Here is a 15,052-nt window from a genome sequence, read left to right as displayed (position 1 = left end):
ACTTACTTTGTAAGACAGGTAGATTTAGATGTCCCATTTTGCAGACAGATCAAGTGAGCCTAAGAGGTTAGACTGTGTATCACAGGTTTACCTCTTCAAGCAGATAAGGGAATCTGGACTTCAAACTCTGAGTATTACTGTAATGTACTTTTTACTAAACATCCTTATGTTCTGAACCTAATTGCCTCTGTGTTAGACACCTTTCCATTCCAGACATTCTTGGAGTTTCTTCAAACAAGAAGGTTTCTCCAGCCTAAATGACTTTGTGTTTGTTCTTTGCTTGGAACACCCTTGCGTCACGTCCCTGACTAGCTAACATCACCTGCTCTCAGAACTCTCTTTCATTCCCTTCTTCGCTTTCCCTCACCCCAGCCCACTCACTGTCAGTTATCACGATTAGTATATTTTAACTCTTCACACACATGGGACTGAGTTCCTTGAGGACAGGAATCCTTTCTTCCATTTGAATGTGTAGAATCGCTTACACACACAAAGCCTTGTCCGGGGAGGACTGGTAAATGTTTCCTCAAGAATACATGAAGAAATGAATTACTGAATACCAGGTCATTGTGCTTTAATGTGATTGTTACGAGACCATTTCATGTGCACCCGTTTGATTCAGAGAGGAACTAATTTGCACTTGTTTGATATTTTACTCTAATTGGGAAATCCTGAATTTCAATGAAAAGTATCCATAAACAGTAAAATCCTAATTTCATTTTCCTGGTTCCTCCTGAAGTTAATTGAAGTTGTAAGTGATTTGCCTGCCCCAGCAGCACTGAATCTTTCTTTACTCATTAATGTCATTCTCTAAAGCACCACTAATTTTTATCACTCTCCAAGGAAAGAAACTCTCCTCAAAAATAGTTCCATGTATTGAGTCAAATGTTTCAACTGTTAATCTATGGTTACTAATGAAAATGTATACAGTATGATTCAGAGACCCTGAGTGACAATAAAATCATGACTCATCTCATTTAGAAACCCTGCCAGCCATCTGAATTCTCCTTCAGAACACCAAAAAAGTTTTCCAATTTACCATACATGCAAATTTCACACGTAAAATGTACTGGTGGTTTAATTTACAAAACAGAATGGAAGATGATATGCTCTTTAAATCAACCAATTTGTTTTGAGAAAAATAAAATAAAGTATTGAAATAAAGAAAATGTCACAGTTGATGAAGAAAGAGCATGTGCTACATAAAAGCTTAAGTAGTGACAATTTAAGTTACAAAAGTATGTGCAACGGACAATTAAAGACATGGGGAAATGAAATAGTGGTTACAGAAGCAAAACTTGATGATGTTAAAGATTTTTAAAACAAAATGATAGGTGTTTGAAATATTCTTCATATCAAGTAAAAAAGATTTATTTTGAACTACATTCTACATAACTTGAAGTAAATGAAAAAAATGAAGTGAGTGTACATGGGGAAAATATTTGAAATCAGGGATCACTGGCAAATAAAGTAAAATATTAAAGATGGGTTTTGGAAAAATAATTTGGACTTTACGATTTAAGTATCTGTGAACGGGTAAAATTATAAATAATTTTAATTTATGCTTCTCTAATTCTCTTCTAAAATACACAAATAATTACTTATATCTACCATTTGAAAGGCACTCTATTAGGCATTATGTGATGAGCAAGAGTCAAAGATATACGAGACATATTTGCTGTTCTATAAGCATTTATAATCTTCTGACGGCCATAGTATTTAAATGTAATTAACTATAATGCATAGCCATGCAGTATACTACATTGTACATGCTACATACAATTGAAGCATTTTAATAGTCATTTGATTCCAAGAGGGCAAATACAGTTACAAGAGGTTGCCTGGAGTTCTGTCTTAAGGACTGAAAGCCCAGATCAGTCTCAGCTGGTGAGAAAATGCCACCGTCTCTTAGCAACGTCTGTTGTGGCCATGGGAGCAGAACAGTGTACATCATCATACAGTGCTTCTGCCTACTTGACGAAAAGTTTAAGCTACTCCCTTTACAGATGAGATAACTAACCACAAGGTGACTGGATATTGATCCCAAGGCTAATGTATTAAGAAAAAATTTTGTATGCAAAATTCCTGCTCTATTTGCGAGGGGTGAAAGTACACCTGAGACACATCATTCAGTGCTGGTGCCACACCTTAAAAACACAGGACATCCGAAGCAAAGTCAGATGTGAGTGGCCAAAAGGGTAAAATGGACTCAAATCCATGCTATGTCAAGATGAAGACTTTAAGTCTCAAGAAAGGAAGATTCAGAGAGAAACCATCTAGGTGGTTCCAGATGGCTTCAAAAGGTGAGAGAGACCACTGAGCAGAAGACAGGGAGACAGACTTTCATTGTAATATAGAGCGTCCTAATAGTCAGACTCGTTTCATGCACAGAAAGAGCTGCTCCGGGGGCCATGAGCCAGTTTTCTGCCCTGGGTGAGGTTCAAACACTTTCAAACCAATTATCTAACGATACAGCGGCAGGAAAGCTACCTGACTTTCTCAAGGTCTCAAAGGTTGAAAGCAGCAGAGCAAGGAGGACAGCTCAGGTCACCTGCCTGTGAGTCCAGTGAGTCACTGCTCCTTTTATTTATTTATTTTAATTTCAGATTATCATGAAACCTGCGAATACAAAATTTATTACCAATTCTCTGCATTCACTATTTCCATAAAAGAGTACATTATTGCTACTGATCCTTTTTTTTTTTTTTTTTGCGGTATGTGGGCCTCTCACTGCTGTGGCCTCTCCCGTTGCGGAGCACAGGCTCCGGACGCGCAGGCTCAGCGGCCATGGCTCACGGGCCCAGCCGCTCCACGGCATGTGGGATCTTCCCGGACCGGGGCACGAACCCGTGTCCCCTGCATCAGCAGGTGAACTCTCAACCACTGCGCCACCAGGGAAGCCCTGATCCTTTTCTTTTGTCTTGCTTTCTCTCCAGCTCCCCATCTCACACCTGCAACAACTCCTGTTTTATGGAAAGTATATAAGGGGAAAGACTTATATTAAAAAAAAAAAAAAGGAGTTTATAGGAAAGATAGATTAATATTGACTAGACACATCAAGGAAAGAATTATGAAAGAGGTATGATTGAAGTTGCCCAGATTAAAGAATAGAGATCATTTAATAGATGGAAACAAACAGCAGAGAGAATTACAGAAAGCAGAGAGCTGCACTTTCTCAGGTCACTGCTGTCTCGCAGGAAATGGCACCACAAGATTGAACCAAGTTTTGAGAATGTCTCTTAGTTCCTTCAAAAAAAAAGAGGAGACTTCAAAACCTATAAATATATAATTGTCTATCCTTTTCTCTGAAATATATTTATACCAATAGTTTTTCCATGCCTCTAACTAGTTGCCAAGCTTATGCCAAACTAGTACGCCAAATGTAGTAACTATGTCTTGAATGCAGTAGATAGGCTATATATCAATTATATGTAGTGTGATAATTTTACTGTGTTACGTAAAAATCACATTAAAAGAACTTAAATTCTGGGAGGTATGGATGGGAGATTGAAAGGCAGAGGAAGGCAAAATCGGTATTTCTTCACCACTTCCTTCCTCCCTCCTCAGGCAACACCTCTAACAAGAGCTCTCCTCCATACTTTTAGCTCCTGTGAAACACATCATCGTAGGTTCCAACTTCTGCCCCAAGCTCTGCTAACCCCATCTCCTTCCTTTGTCTCTCCAGCCCCGGCAGCTGTAGTAGTGGCTTTCTGCTATTGCATAAACTCTGGGTGGCCTCACCATTTCCTGTTCAGCTTCTCAACTTTCCCATCACCTGTGTAATCAACTCCCTAATTATATTCCCTCAGTTTTAAATTAAAAAAAAAGAACTTAAAGGTCTGCGTATTAAAAATGGTTAGGTTTTTGTTATATCCACTTGTGGCAAGTTTCAAATGTAGTTTTACTTTTTGTCTGAAAAGATTTGATGTCAGCAACATAAAAGAAGGCATCATAGAACCAAGTGATTTGGGAATTAAATGCTCTTTTTCCTTATCTGTTACTATGTCTTCACTATCACAGATTAACTGCTAATTGTAAATACAATATTCAGGAAAATGTTTTCAATCAGCACTATAGTGTCATAAGGAAAAAGCTATCATAATAATCACATACTCTTCATCTCTATCTCCCAACTAATATTGCTATGCAGAACGATTTGCTGCAGGCGGCCTTAACCTCTCCAGGAGATGACAAAAAAATTGGTACTGGAGAAAAGAACCATCTCTGTGCTATTAAAAGCTCATATGGAGACATTCTGCCCAGGCATGTCACTTCCTTGCTGTGGGGTCATGGGCTAGTTGCTTAATCTTTCTGTGCCTCAGTGTTCTCATCTGTAAATTGAGATAACAATAGTGCCTACCTGTAATGCTGTGAGGATGAAATTAGTTAATATGTGTAAAGTACAACAAGGACTGATGTATACCAAGTGCCCATATATGTCAGCAATTGGTGTAATTTCTCATTAGCTGCATGGTCTTGGGCAAGTCATTTAATCTCTCTGGCCATTCATTTGGAAATTAAGAGATGAAACTAAATGATCTCTAAGGCCTCTTTCATGACTAAAAAGTCCCAGCTACAAAGAAGCATAATCTCTCTCACAGTGGATTCACAAATCTTTTCCAAAAATGGAGTGGAAGAAAAAGCCTGACAGTGTGGCTTGAATAAAGTGTCTACTGGATTCCTCTATCTGTATTCTAGACTGAGCCCCAGGAAAAAGGAAAAGGAGACCCCCCAAGGAACCATGTGATGAAGCCAGCAAGAAGAAGAAACAAAGGTCTCTTTGTGAAAGACCAAAAGGGTTGTCACGTAGTTTTGACTAAGTCTCTTCATTCATTTTAGTAACTGAGTAAACCCCACACTGGAAAGGCACGTGTGAAGGAAGAGGTCATTGCCACCAACCCAAAGATAGTGTTTTGTTTTTTGACTGGAAATGTCAGGAGCTCATTTTAAATTACAAGATGAGGCCCCAGGTGCACTGCCTTTATCCAAGACTGCTCAATTTTTCTGTTTGGGAGAACATGGCATTCTGCTTTGATGAGATCTCTGGAAATACAAGATGCTTCTCAGTGTCAAGAGTGCTTCTGTGCACCCCAGTGTGAGAAAAAGCTAAATCTGAAATCTCGATTAAAAAATCTCGATAGAAAAGTACAGTTTCTGCTGGCACTACTGAGAGCACCCTTTCAAAAAAGGGATCATTATGCTAGAAACACAATACACAATTTCCTCAACATAGCAGGGCTGGTTATATCAACACAAATCCTTAGAGAAGAAATGCCGTAAGTTATTTTGGTAATATGCAGATATGTCAGGACTACATTTGTATTTAACCGCCCCATGATTTCATGAGTGTTTTACTTCCTGACACTGCTTTGAAAGATTTGGAAAAGGGGAAGATCGGCTCTAATTCTGGTTTTGGGATTTGGAGCAAGTCAGGTAACTTCTGTAAGCCTTATTTTCAGGGTATGCTACACATGGAAGGTACTCAACAAATATTTGCTCAGGGAAAGAAGGAATGAGAAATCGAGGGAGAGAGGAAGTCCGATAGTCACAAGCATTTTATCAGAAAGGTCACACTCCAAAGAGGCTGCTGTAAGTCTTTTTGCTATCATATGTTAATTAACAACTAAATTAGCATTGTAGGTATAAAATGATTTTTTACTGATGAAAGTAGTGACTTTTAGTTAGCATGATAAGTGCTAAAATGGACTCTTAATTGGTGAAATTCAAGCTATTGAACTGGATTGACTAAAATAGTTTGGAGATACTTCCTACCCTTGAATGATCAGGGTATAAGACTCCAGGGAGGCCTGTAACCCATATCCCAGTGACTTGTTCTCAATGGATAGGAAGGTTTCTGCTTGAAGCATGTCAGTCTGAGGACACAGAATCACACCTTGGCTATGCTGAACCTTTTATACAGGGTTTATACACTTAAAACGCATCAAAGGACAGAGAGCTGCCAGTTCATTAAACTTACAGAATAGGCTGTAAGGAATATTTTGCCTATTTTAATGAACGGTTATTAAGTAACTGTGTGCTCAGCAGAATTTGGTCATTATAACCTCATCATCACAAACTTCGATTAGTCCCTGGATAATTTATTCACCAAAAATAACCAAAGAGTTGGGCATGATGAGTCAGATTACAAAACCCTGATCTTGAGATGCTCAAGTCTAGTGATAGAAACATGAATAAAATTAAATACAACATAAAGCACAATATAAGATTATTTTAATGCCATAATGTGCTAAAGCCACAAAGGAATCATAGAGGAGAATGCAGCTACCTCATATGGGAAAAAGGATCTACTTAGAGGAGTTGGTGCTAGGTCTGAAAAAGAATGTTTCAGAAATATTATTTTTCCTGAGGGGAAGGATGGGAGAACACTATAAAGGTTAGAAGCAAGGGAAATAAAAGTGAGTTCATATAAAAAATTACAAATGTATTAAATACCAAAAACACATACACACGCACACGCTTCCACTCACACATGTTCTCTCAGTGAGAAACGTCCACCAAGACTGTCTGTAAAGTTTTAAATGCACCTGAACTGGAAAAAGAATCTCTAGGATTCTGTTTTTACCAAAAAAAATGGTGATTTTACTGACAGTGGTTCTCAAACTACATCTGTCATAATAAGACTAAAAAAGTAAGCAGCCTGCTGAGTGAAAACTGGCATTCTCAGAAATAGTTTAAATAGTACTGAATATAGAACTCCATTTCACATATTTTACAATATTTCCCATCAAAACGATAGTCTTATGATTTTCCAAAGTCTGTTTAAAAGCTCTTCTTCTTCCTAGGTTAAGGTCTCTGACATCAGAACTTGCCTCCTCCAACTGTATGGATGGGAATGTTGAGCTGGGAGAAGCAAGTTCTATTGGCTATTCCACTGGTTTTAGGAACCAATGAAGTTTTGTCTTTGAACACAGATTTTATATTATTTTTAAAATTTTTATTGGAGTATAGTTAATTTACAATGTTGTGTTAGTTTCAGGTGTGCAGCAAAGTTAATCAGCTATACATATACATATTAAACACAGATTTTAAATTCCCCTTTTCATGTCTGGTTGTAACTGAGCCTATACATTTACAAGCATAAAGACGCTGTAAAGAGCACAATGATACATAATCAATATGCTTAAACTCTCCTCTACCTTCTAGGAATGCCACCATTCAGGCTATGAATCAAATTAGTGGGCAATGGCAGGTAGCCAAGGGAGCATTGGATTTGAAGTAATAGATTCAGATCCTAGATGTGGCATTTACCCAGTGGAGGAATTGCGTAAGCTCCCTAGATGTGTTAGTTACCACACATAGTACCTGGAATAGTTAATATGAAGAGTAAATGGTTTACCACATCCATTCAACAGAAATGATTAAGGACACCTGATGTCCTTTTGCTGCGTAGCACCAATAAATGTTACTGGTATTTATGTTAAAAGAGCAGCTATCACTTAATGCATGCTTATGTTTAATTCTTAAAAGATAATGTTAAGTATCATCTCAATTTACAGACAAGAAAGCTGAGGCTTGGAGATATAATTTCATGCATAGTGTTTGAACTCTTGAAGGGCAGTGACTATGCCTCCCTCATTATACAAGTCAAGTAATAGCACTGTGCCTAGCACATAGTAGATGCATTATCATCATTCCAAACTTTTACAAATAATGACTTTTGGGTACAGTACAAATTTAAAAATGAATATGATACAATGCACACTTAACAGATGGTATCAACATTGCTCCCTGGAAACATTATTTCTTTCAAATTACACAAATGAATGGGATGATTCTTTATAATAATCTTGACAGTAAGAGCTTATTGAAACATTTTGAAAAACAGCATTGAGTATTGGAGTAATAGTCTGTAATAATTAGTTAGGCCATTTCATACTGTTGTCTTTTTATTTTTGCTCTTCTTTCTACAAGAAAATAAAAAAAGAAGTATAAAACACTTTTCCGTTTTTCTACTCCACAGAGTAAGTGTATTCAGCTGGCAAAGCCATGCTATAAGCAGTCTAACCATCTCCAATGACCAAGCAGCTACACCCATGTAATCTGCTCACATTATGTTTTCCACATATGCATGAAGTGACTTATTGTCTCCAAGGTGCATATACATCCGTTTGATTCTCAAGAACAGTTCCAAAAGGTAGGAAAGGCAGGAAGGAATAAGTCAACATTTTTCAGATAAGGTAACTGGTGCAGAGAAGCAACAGGGATGATGAGTGACAGGGGATGGAGGGGGAGAAGGGGAGAGGAAAAGGAAGAAGGGGCGTGGGAGGAGAAGAGGCAGAAGGGAGGGGGAGAGGCAGGGAAAAGGAAGGGAAAGGAAACACAAGCTGGTTTTCAGGTTCCTGGGCCTTTGCTTCCCCTTACCCCCATCACAATCTCCTAATCAGTATGCAAAGGGGAGGGGATAAGTGAAAAAAGAGAGATCATCAAAGGAATGCAGGGAGGAGAAGGGAAAGAGGGAGGGTGAACATGAATGAATGAATATGAATGAGAATATCTAAGTAAAGCAAGGGCCCAAGAGACCTAAGGAGGAGTTTAAACAGATCCATAAATCCTCAAAGAGTAGTTCTTAACTTTTAGGAATCTTGGGCATTTCTGACAATCCGATAAAGCCATGGAGGCTCTCACTAGAAAAATGCGTACATACACACACACATACATACATATGTACATACGGTATTTTATAATACAATTTCAGTGTGTTCACTGCTCCCCCCCCCCAAATCTAGGGCTAGGTCCCATTTTAAGAAACATGTCTTAGAAACAGAGGTCCCCTCAGCTCTCCGTGCACTGCAGTTTGCAGATCTAGAACCAGAGGGTGGTTCCACAGAAAAGCAGGTGCCTGAAGCACTGTGCCAATGTGTGCCACAGAGATAAGAAACGCGGCTACAGATCAGAACAGAAATATCTCTGAATCCCTCCCGCTGCCACCAACCTCTCCATAACATTTCAAGCTTAATAGGAAACAAAACAATTTCCTACACTACACATTGAAACCACTGTCTACACTAGAACACAAAGTTTCCCATCAAACCAGAAAAAAATGAAATTGAAGATAAAAGTTTTGAGAAAAATTTGACCCTTCTAGTATTGAATCCCTATGACTAAATATCTTTAAAGATTTGTTTAATGTGTAAGGGCAAAGGTACATAAAAAGAACTAAATGCACAGGCTCTGACGATTCTAGCACTGTCATTGTGGGACTCTGGACTGGTCATCTCACCTTTTTACATCCAAATCTCCTTCATAAGTTTATTGTGAAGATTAATTATACTAATGGACTGAAAAAAATTAATACAAGTCTGACATCTAATCTCACTAAACATCCTATTTCTCATTTATAAAGTGGGCTTAATGATAGTGCCTACGTTTAAAGACAGTACTATCATGGTGAGCATTAAATGAAGTAACACATTAAAGGTACATTACACAGTGTCTGGTACATAGGAAATATTAGCTAGTGTTAGCCCGCAGAAGAAATGGAGGAGTCGTCAAAGGCAGAAATCACTGACTTGACTGGAAGAACAGAGTTCTAACTGAGTTTTAGTGTTCTTGCTATTCAGACCCCCCAATTTTTGTGGGTGATGGATTGAACTAGGTAGCTTCTGTTCACCTCAAATATTTTATCAGCCCTGGAACCCACTAACAAAGGTCTTTTGCTAGGTGCCTTAAATAGGTTGTCTTTCTTTTTTTATTATTTCATTTATTTACTTATTTATTTTTGGCTGTGTTGGGTCTTCGTTTCTGTGCAAGGGCTTTCTCTAGTTGCGGCGAGTGGGGGGCCACTCTTCATCGCAGTGCGAGGGCCTCTCACTATCACGGCCTCTCTCGTTGCGGAGCACAGGCTCCAGACGCGCAGGCTCAGTAATTGTGGCTCACGGGCTTAGCTGCTCTGCGGCATGTGGGATCTTCCCAGACCAGGGCTCGAACCCGTATCCCCTGCATTGGCGGGCAGATTCTTAACCACTGCGCCACCGGGGAAGCCCAAATAGGTTGTCTTGATGAATTATCCCAACCTTGGGAGGACTAACAGTAGCTAACACATATTCAGCTGGGCACTACTCTGGTACTTAAATGTCAACTCATTTTATACTCATAGGATTCCAGGAGTGGAGATGGGTGGAGATAGTAGTGGGCACCCAAGGCAAGGTTCAAGGAAGGAGAGGTCTATGGGAGAGCTTTAGGCTTTGATTTAACAAGATGGACCTCTGGATATAAGATGGCTTTCTGTCTACTTCCACCACATTTAGTGATGCAACATCCTTGGTATAGCGGCAGTAGCTCCATGCCTCAGTCTCGGAACCCAGAGGGAGCTTCCTGGGGATGCAGGCATAAACAATCAGAGATGCTCCCTAACCCTCAGACCTACCCCACTCAGTGCTGGTCTTCTCTGTCTTGATTCTGACTCTATGAAGAGGGATGGTCTAGCTTTGTCTCCTTTAAATCATCTGTGTTGCTCAGAGGTCTAAGGAAAAATAGGGGCTAGTGGCCACTGTATCCAAATTTGAGGGGCAGAAACCATTGTCATCACCAGGTCTTTTAATCAATGAAAAACAGAGATCACTAATTAAATTTATATCTGTAAATTCTGTAGGTAGTGCTTGGGTGAGTACATACAGATCAAACTGAACAGTACCTGTTTTCAAAGAGTTTATAAACCATGTCATCTTTGTAAATGAGCCCAAATTACAGGTGTTTTCTGAAAACACAATTAAAATAATAATATTTCACAACACAAAATAGACTCGGGGATGAAGAGTGTAAAATTATCTTACACAGATATTTTAATAATAGAAGAGCCCTACACTACTGTCCCCAAAATGTCCTAAAACACCACCTATCAGACAAGTCCCTACTCAATTCCCAATAAATGGAGAAAAACTCAGCCTGACATTCCAGGACTCAGCAATGAGACCCTAGTCTTCCTCTTCTGCCATATACCCCTGCATTCCCCACACACCACTCTTAGAAACAAGACAGACCAATCACTGTTTCAAGAGTACAGACTGCATTTTCTGCTACCAAGCAGTCACTCATGTTCACACTGCTGCTTTCTGTGATGTCCTGACTCAAACTCCATTTCAGCCTCTCCTTCAAGTCACATCTCAAAAGCCACCCTTTTCTTCATGAAGCCTTTCTTCTCCTCTCCAAATAAAAATGATCTTGTCCTCTTTGAACCACCAGAGGTCTTTGCGATATATATATATATGTAAATATGTACATAAACACTTTTATTATGGTGATTTACATTATGACTTTTGGCATGATTACCTAATTTCCCAAATTACTGTAAACTCTTAAGGATTAGTGACCATGGTTTACTTCTGAAATTACCTTTATAACCACTACTCTGGCTGATATGGTGCTTGCAACACAGGAATTCAATAAGCATTTACTGAATTACTATTTTACTAATAGTGTTAATGAAATAGTGATCTCTTATGGAGTATCAACTATGGGCAAAGGATGACATTTATATATTATATCTCATTTAATATTCAAAATCCTGTGACTTAGAAAATTAAGGATTAAGGAGCTATAAATTAGTTGTTCAAGGTTACACAGCAAGCAGAATCCCCAACTCTTACCATAACACCAGGATGCACTTTGAATCTGAATCCAAACTTGTCAGACTCCAAACATGTGCCCCAAGTCAACACTATATAAAAGTGATAAAATTTAAAGAATATTTTCCTTTTAATTTTTAGATAAATAAATTTGGCAAATTTGAAACAAAACCACAGATTGTGGCAGTGAGGAGAGCTACTTTTCAAAATTAACTTTAAGGATTAGAATGAGTTTTCAAGATTAAAAATATATATAATGAAGAATCTGTATCACTACAGTCCAAGAAATGTAAAAGATGGGGAAAGAGACCATTTGAGGCATTTATTTAGAAGAATGACTTATGAGTAAGCTGAATTTGCATATTGTAATAGAAAGGCGCAGGTTTGGGAGCGTGACACAGTAGGGTTAAAATTCTGGATGTAATGTTTTTAGCCTTGGTCCTTGGGCAAGTTACTTAACCTTCCTAAACCTCAGTTTTGCCAAAGGGTAGGTGACAGTAATAATAACTGCTTTCATAGATAATGCAAGTATTAGATAGGTATAGGGTATATAACCCAACAAATGATGGGTACTACTAACATTATTATTAATAATATTGTTTTCATGCAAAGTGACTGTGCTAAGCCAGTGTTCTTGAGAAGAATGGAAAAGCAGGGCTGCCATTACTGTTCCCAAACTTTCACATTATGAGAGTGTAATATTGGGAAGAGCAGAAGCAGAAACAAAGGCCCGCAGCACAGCTAGCCTGAATATCCAACATTTCCTTCCCTTCAGACTGACTCCCAAATTCTCTCTCTTGTAACTAATGAACTGAAAATCGAAACATGGAAATCAAGTTGGATCCTCCCTTTTAAAATCTCTCAAGAATATTCTAGATCCCCACCCAAGCAGCCTTTCTCATCTTCTTTCAGAGAACATGTTTTTTGGAAGTAGGACAAGCAGTATGGCATTTGGCATCAGTCTCACAGGCATCAAACACCACACCCACCATTTTTGTTTTCAGGTGCTTCTAGTTTATTATCTGATCCCCAGGGTCCTCAAATGTTAACTGGAGAGACTATCTCCTGGAAGGGATGCTCTGAGAAGTATATGTGGCCATGACTATTCAGTGCCCAGCACAAAGCAGGTGCTCAATAATGACTAATTAATTCCCTTTCCCCTCTATGGTTCCCCCTAAGTGGAGAATAATCAAATTCTTTGGGAAAATATGTTATGTCTCTAAATGGCACCTGCCACCATGGATGGATGGTTAGGATCTGAAAAGTGCTATCTCATTTAAATAAGCCACAGAATTGTAATCACCAAGGGATGAGTTACAGACATTACTGATTATGGCTGTACCCAAACCAGTGTCCTGAAAGTGACAGGCTTTTTTCTTAAAAGAAAAAAAAAAAAAATCCTTGAAAAATCCCTGAGCTATTCAGTCTCCTAGAAAACACGTGTCTGGAAACTCAACATCTGCAGAAAGCAAAAGGGCCCAAGAATGACCAATTTATTTTTTTCTCTTACAGCTTTCCACATAGAGGAGAGAGAACACAAACATGAAGCTGGATTTGGGGTTTCTGATATATTTTAGCAAATTACAACTGAAAAAAAACAAAACATTTTCTGGTGCAAGGTCTAACACTTTTCAAAACAGTATTCTTGGAGCCGTATTTGAAGTCAACTATCACAGTACCTGTGATAAAGTTACTTTGAAGTTATCAAGAAGTTCTTTGGTTTGTGGAATTCCATTATGTGTGTTAGGAACTTTTCATTATTTTGTAAATTATTAACTCATTTCCTCTAAAATCAAAGAAAACATGAATATCCAAACCTAACAGATAAAACAGATATTCTTAACATTCATTATTGCAATTTACACATTCAACCACTGGGGAAAAAAGTCCCTTTCCTTTCCCTCTTCATTTTTAATTTCTTATTAGTTATCTGTTGAGAGAGAGAGAAAGAGAGAGAGAGAGAGACAAGATGAGCTGTACCACAAGAAGGGAACCTCCAATACTTTGACAGTATTAAAGGAACCATAATAATTATTTTCTGAAAAAACACCACCAATTCTCCTACCTATAACTTTGCACCACATTCACATACGTAAATTATTATACGATTATCATTCTAATAATTACATATGTATATCTGTGTATATATGTACGTGTATGTGCCCGTATAGATACACACACAATCCAAAAGGCATTCTCAGAAAAGCTCTATGAGAAAAGGACTTAAGCCGCCCAGGGAATGGAAGAGCGTTTAAATAAATCCTGTAGTTTAGGCTCAGCTCCTGCTTTTCAGCAAGCACTGCTACTGGAGCCTCTTCATTTAGGAGGGGTCTCATGTTCTTTTTTAGATATTTGTTCCCTGGTCAGCTTAGCCTAACTGGCACTTCCTTTCGAAAGGGAAGGAGGCGGTAAAAAGGGAATTTGCGCCCCGACTCTGGAAGCAGAAGTCCCTTCCACACCCCAGCAGTTGATCGCCGTCTCCCTCCCGCGGGCCCCGCTGCTGCTCGTCTTCCAGTCGCAATGTGAGAGGTGGCAGCCAGCGGAGCAAGGCCACAGAGTAGATGAAGTCAAGATTCAACCGGATAACTCACCTCCTCCCCAGCCCCGACTCCCACCCATTACCGTCTACAGCCCCCTTCCCTCCCATCCCCCTCCGTGTCACGCTAAGTTGCAGCCACCGCGGGGGGTAGCGGGGGTGCGGGGGCGGCAGGTGGGGAGAGTTGGGGGCTTCCTTCGGACCCATACCGACGCGCCCTAGAAGAATGTCCTCTGGGGAAGGGGCTGCCGCCAACTTGGAGGAACTTAGAAGGCAAAGGCTGCCGCGCCCCGACCTCAGCGGGGCCTCAACCCTGAAGGCGAGGGGCGGAAAAGGGCAGTCGGGGCGAGGGCGGGCACCCCCGGGCTTACCACGAGCACGGGGACCCCGGCGGCCAGCGAGTAGAGGAGCACGGGGGGCACGGCGCTGCTGTCCTCCGGGCCCGGGTAGGGCTTGCGGTAGGCGCTGTCGTGGCAGAAGAAGCCCTGCACGTTCACAGTGAACGTGTCCGTGTATTCGAAGTAGTACGCCAGCATCACCGTCCCTGCCATGATCACCATCTGGAAATAGAGCATGCTGCTGGTGAGCGCCGCGGGCAGCCGGGGCATGCACGCCTCCCGGGCCGGGCCGAGCCGAGCGGGCGGCGGACGGGCCCCCTCCCGGGTCCGCCGAGGCAGCCACCGGGGGCGCGGCGGCGGGGGCGGCGGGAGGACGAGGCGCGGGAGGCAGGATGGAGCCGCCAGAGGAAGAGGCGGAGGCAGGTCCGGGTTTCGAGGCGCCGGCTGGCTGCGGAGGAGGTGGCTACCCCCGGACGAACCCCCGCTCCCCTCCCCGCCCCCTGCCCGCCGCAAGCACCGCCCGCCCGGGCGCGGGGTCGCGCGGGAGGGCGGGAAGTCCTGGGCGGCGGGTCGCGGCCAGGCGAGACACCGTT

General features: G+C 40.7%; 1 protein-coding gene across 1 annotated transcript in view; it reads right to left on the bottom strand.

Annotated features, from left to right (window-relative positions):
* The window catches only part of PLPPR5 (phospholipid phosphatase related 5), a 122,418-nt gene extending 107,689 nt beyond the window's left edge, over positions 1–14,729 (bottom strand). Inside the window, exon 1 of the mRNA XM_089919107.1 lies at positions 14,493–14,729. Within this exon, the coding sequence (XP_089775233.1) occupies positions 14,493–14,729 (237 nt within the window). The remainder of the gene's footprint in view (positions 1–14,492) is intronic.
* Between the last annotated feature and the right edge of the window lie 323 nt (positions 14,730–15,052).

The sequence above is a fragment of the Delphinapterus leucas genome, chromosome 1, assembly GCF_059928025.1.
Source record: "Delphinapterus leucas isolate spDelLeu-1000000601 "Yukka" chromosome 1, BTC_Dleu_Yukka2, whole genome shotgun sequence".
Lineage (NCBI taxonomy): Eukaryota > Metazoa > Chordata > Mammalia > Artiodactyla > Monodontidae > Delphinapterus > Delphinapterus leucas.
This window is presented reverse-complemented; position numbering and strand designations above follow the sequence as displayed.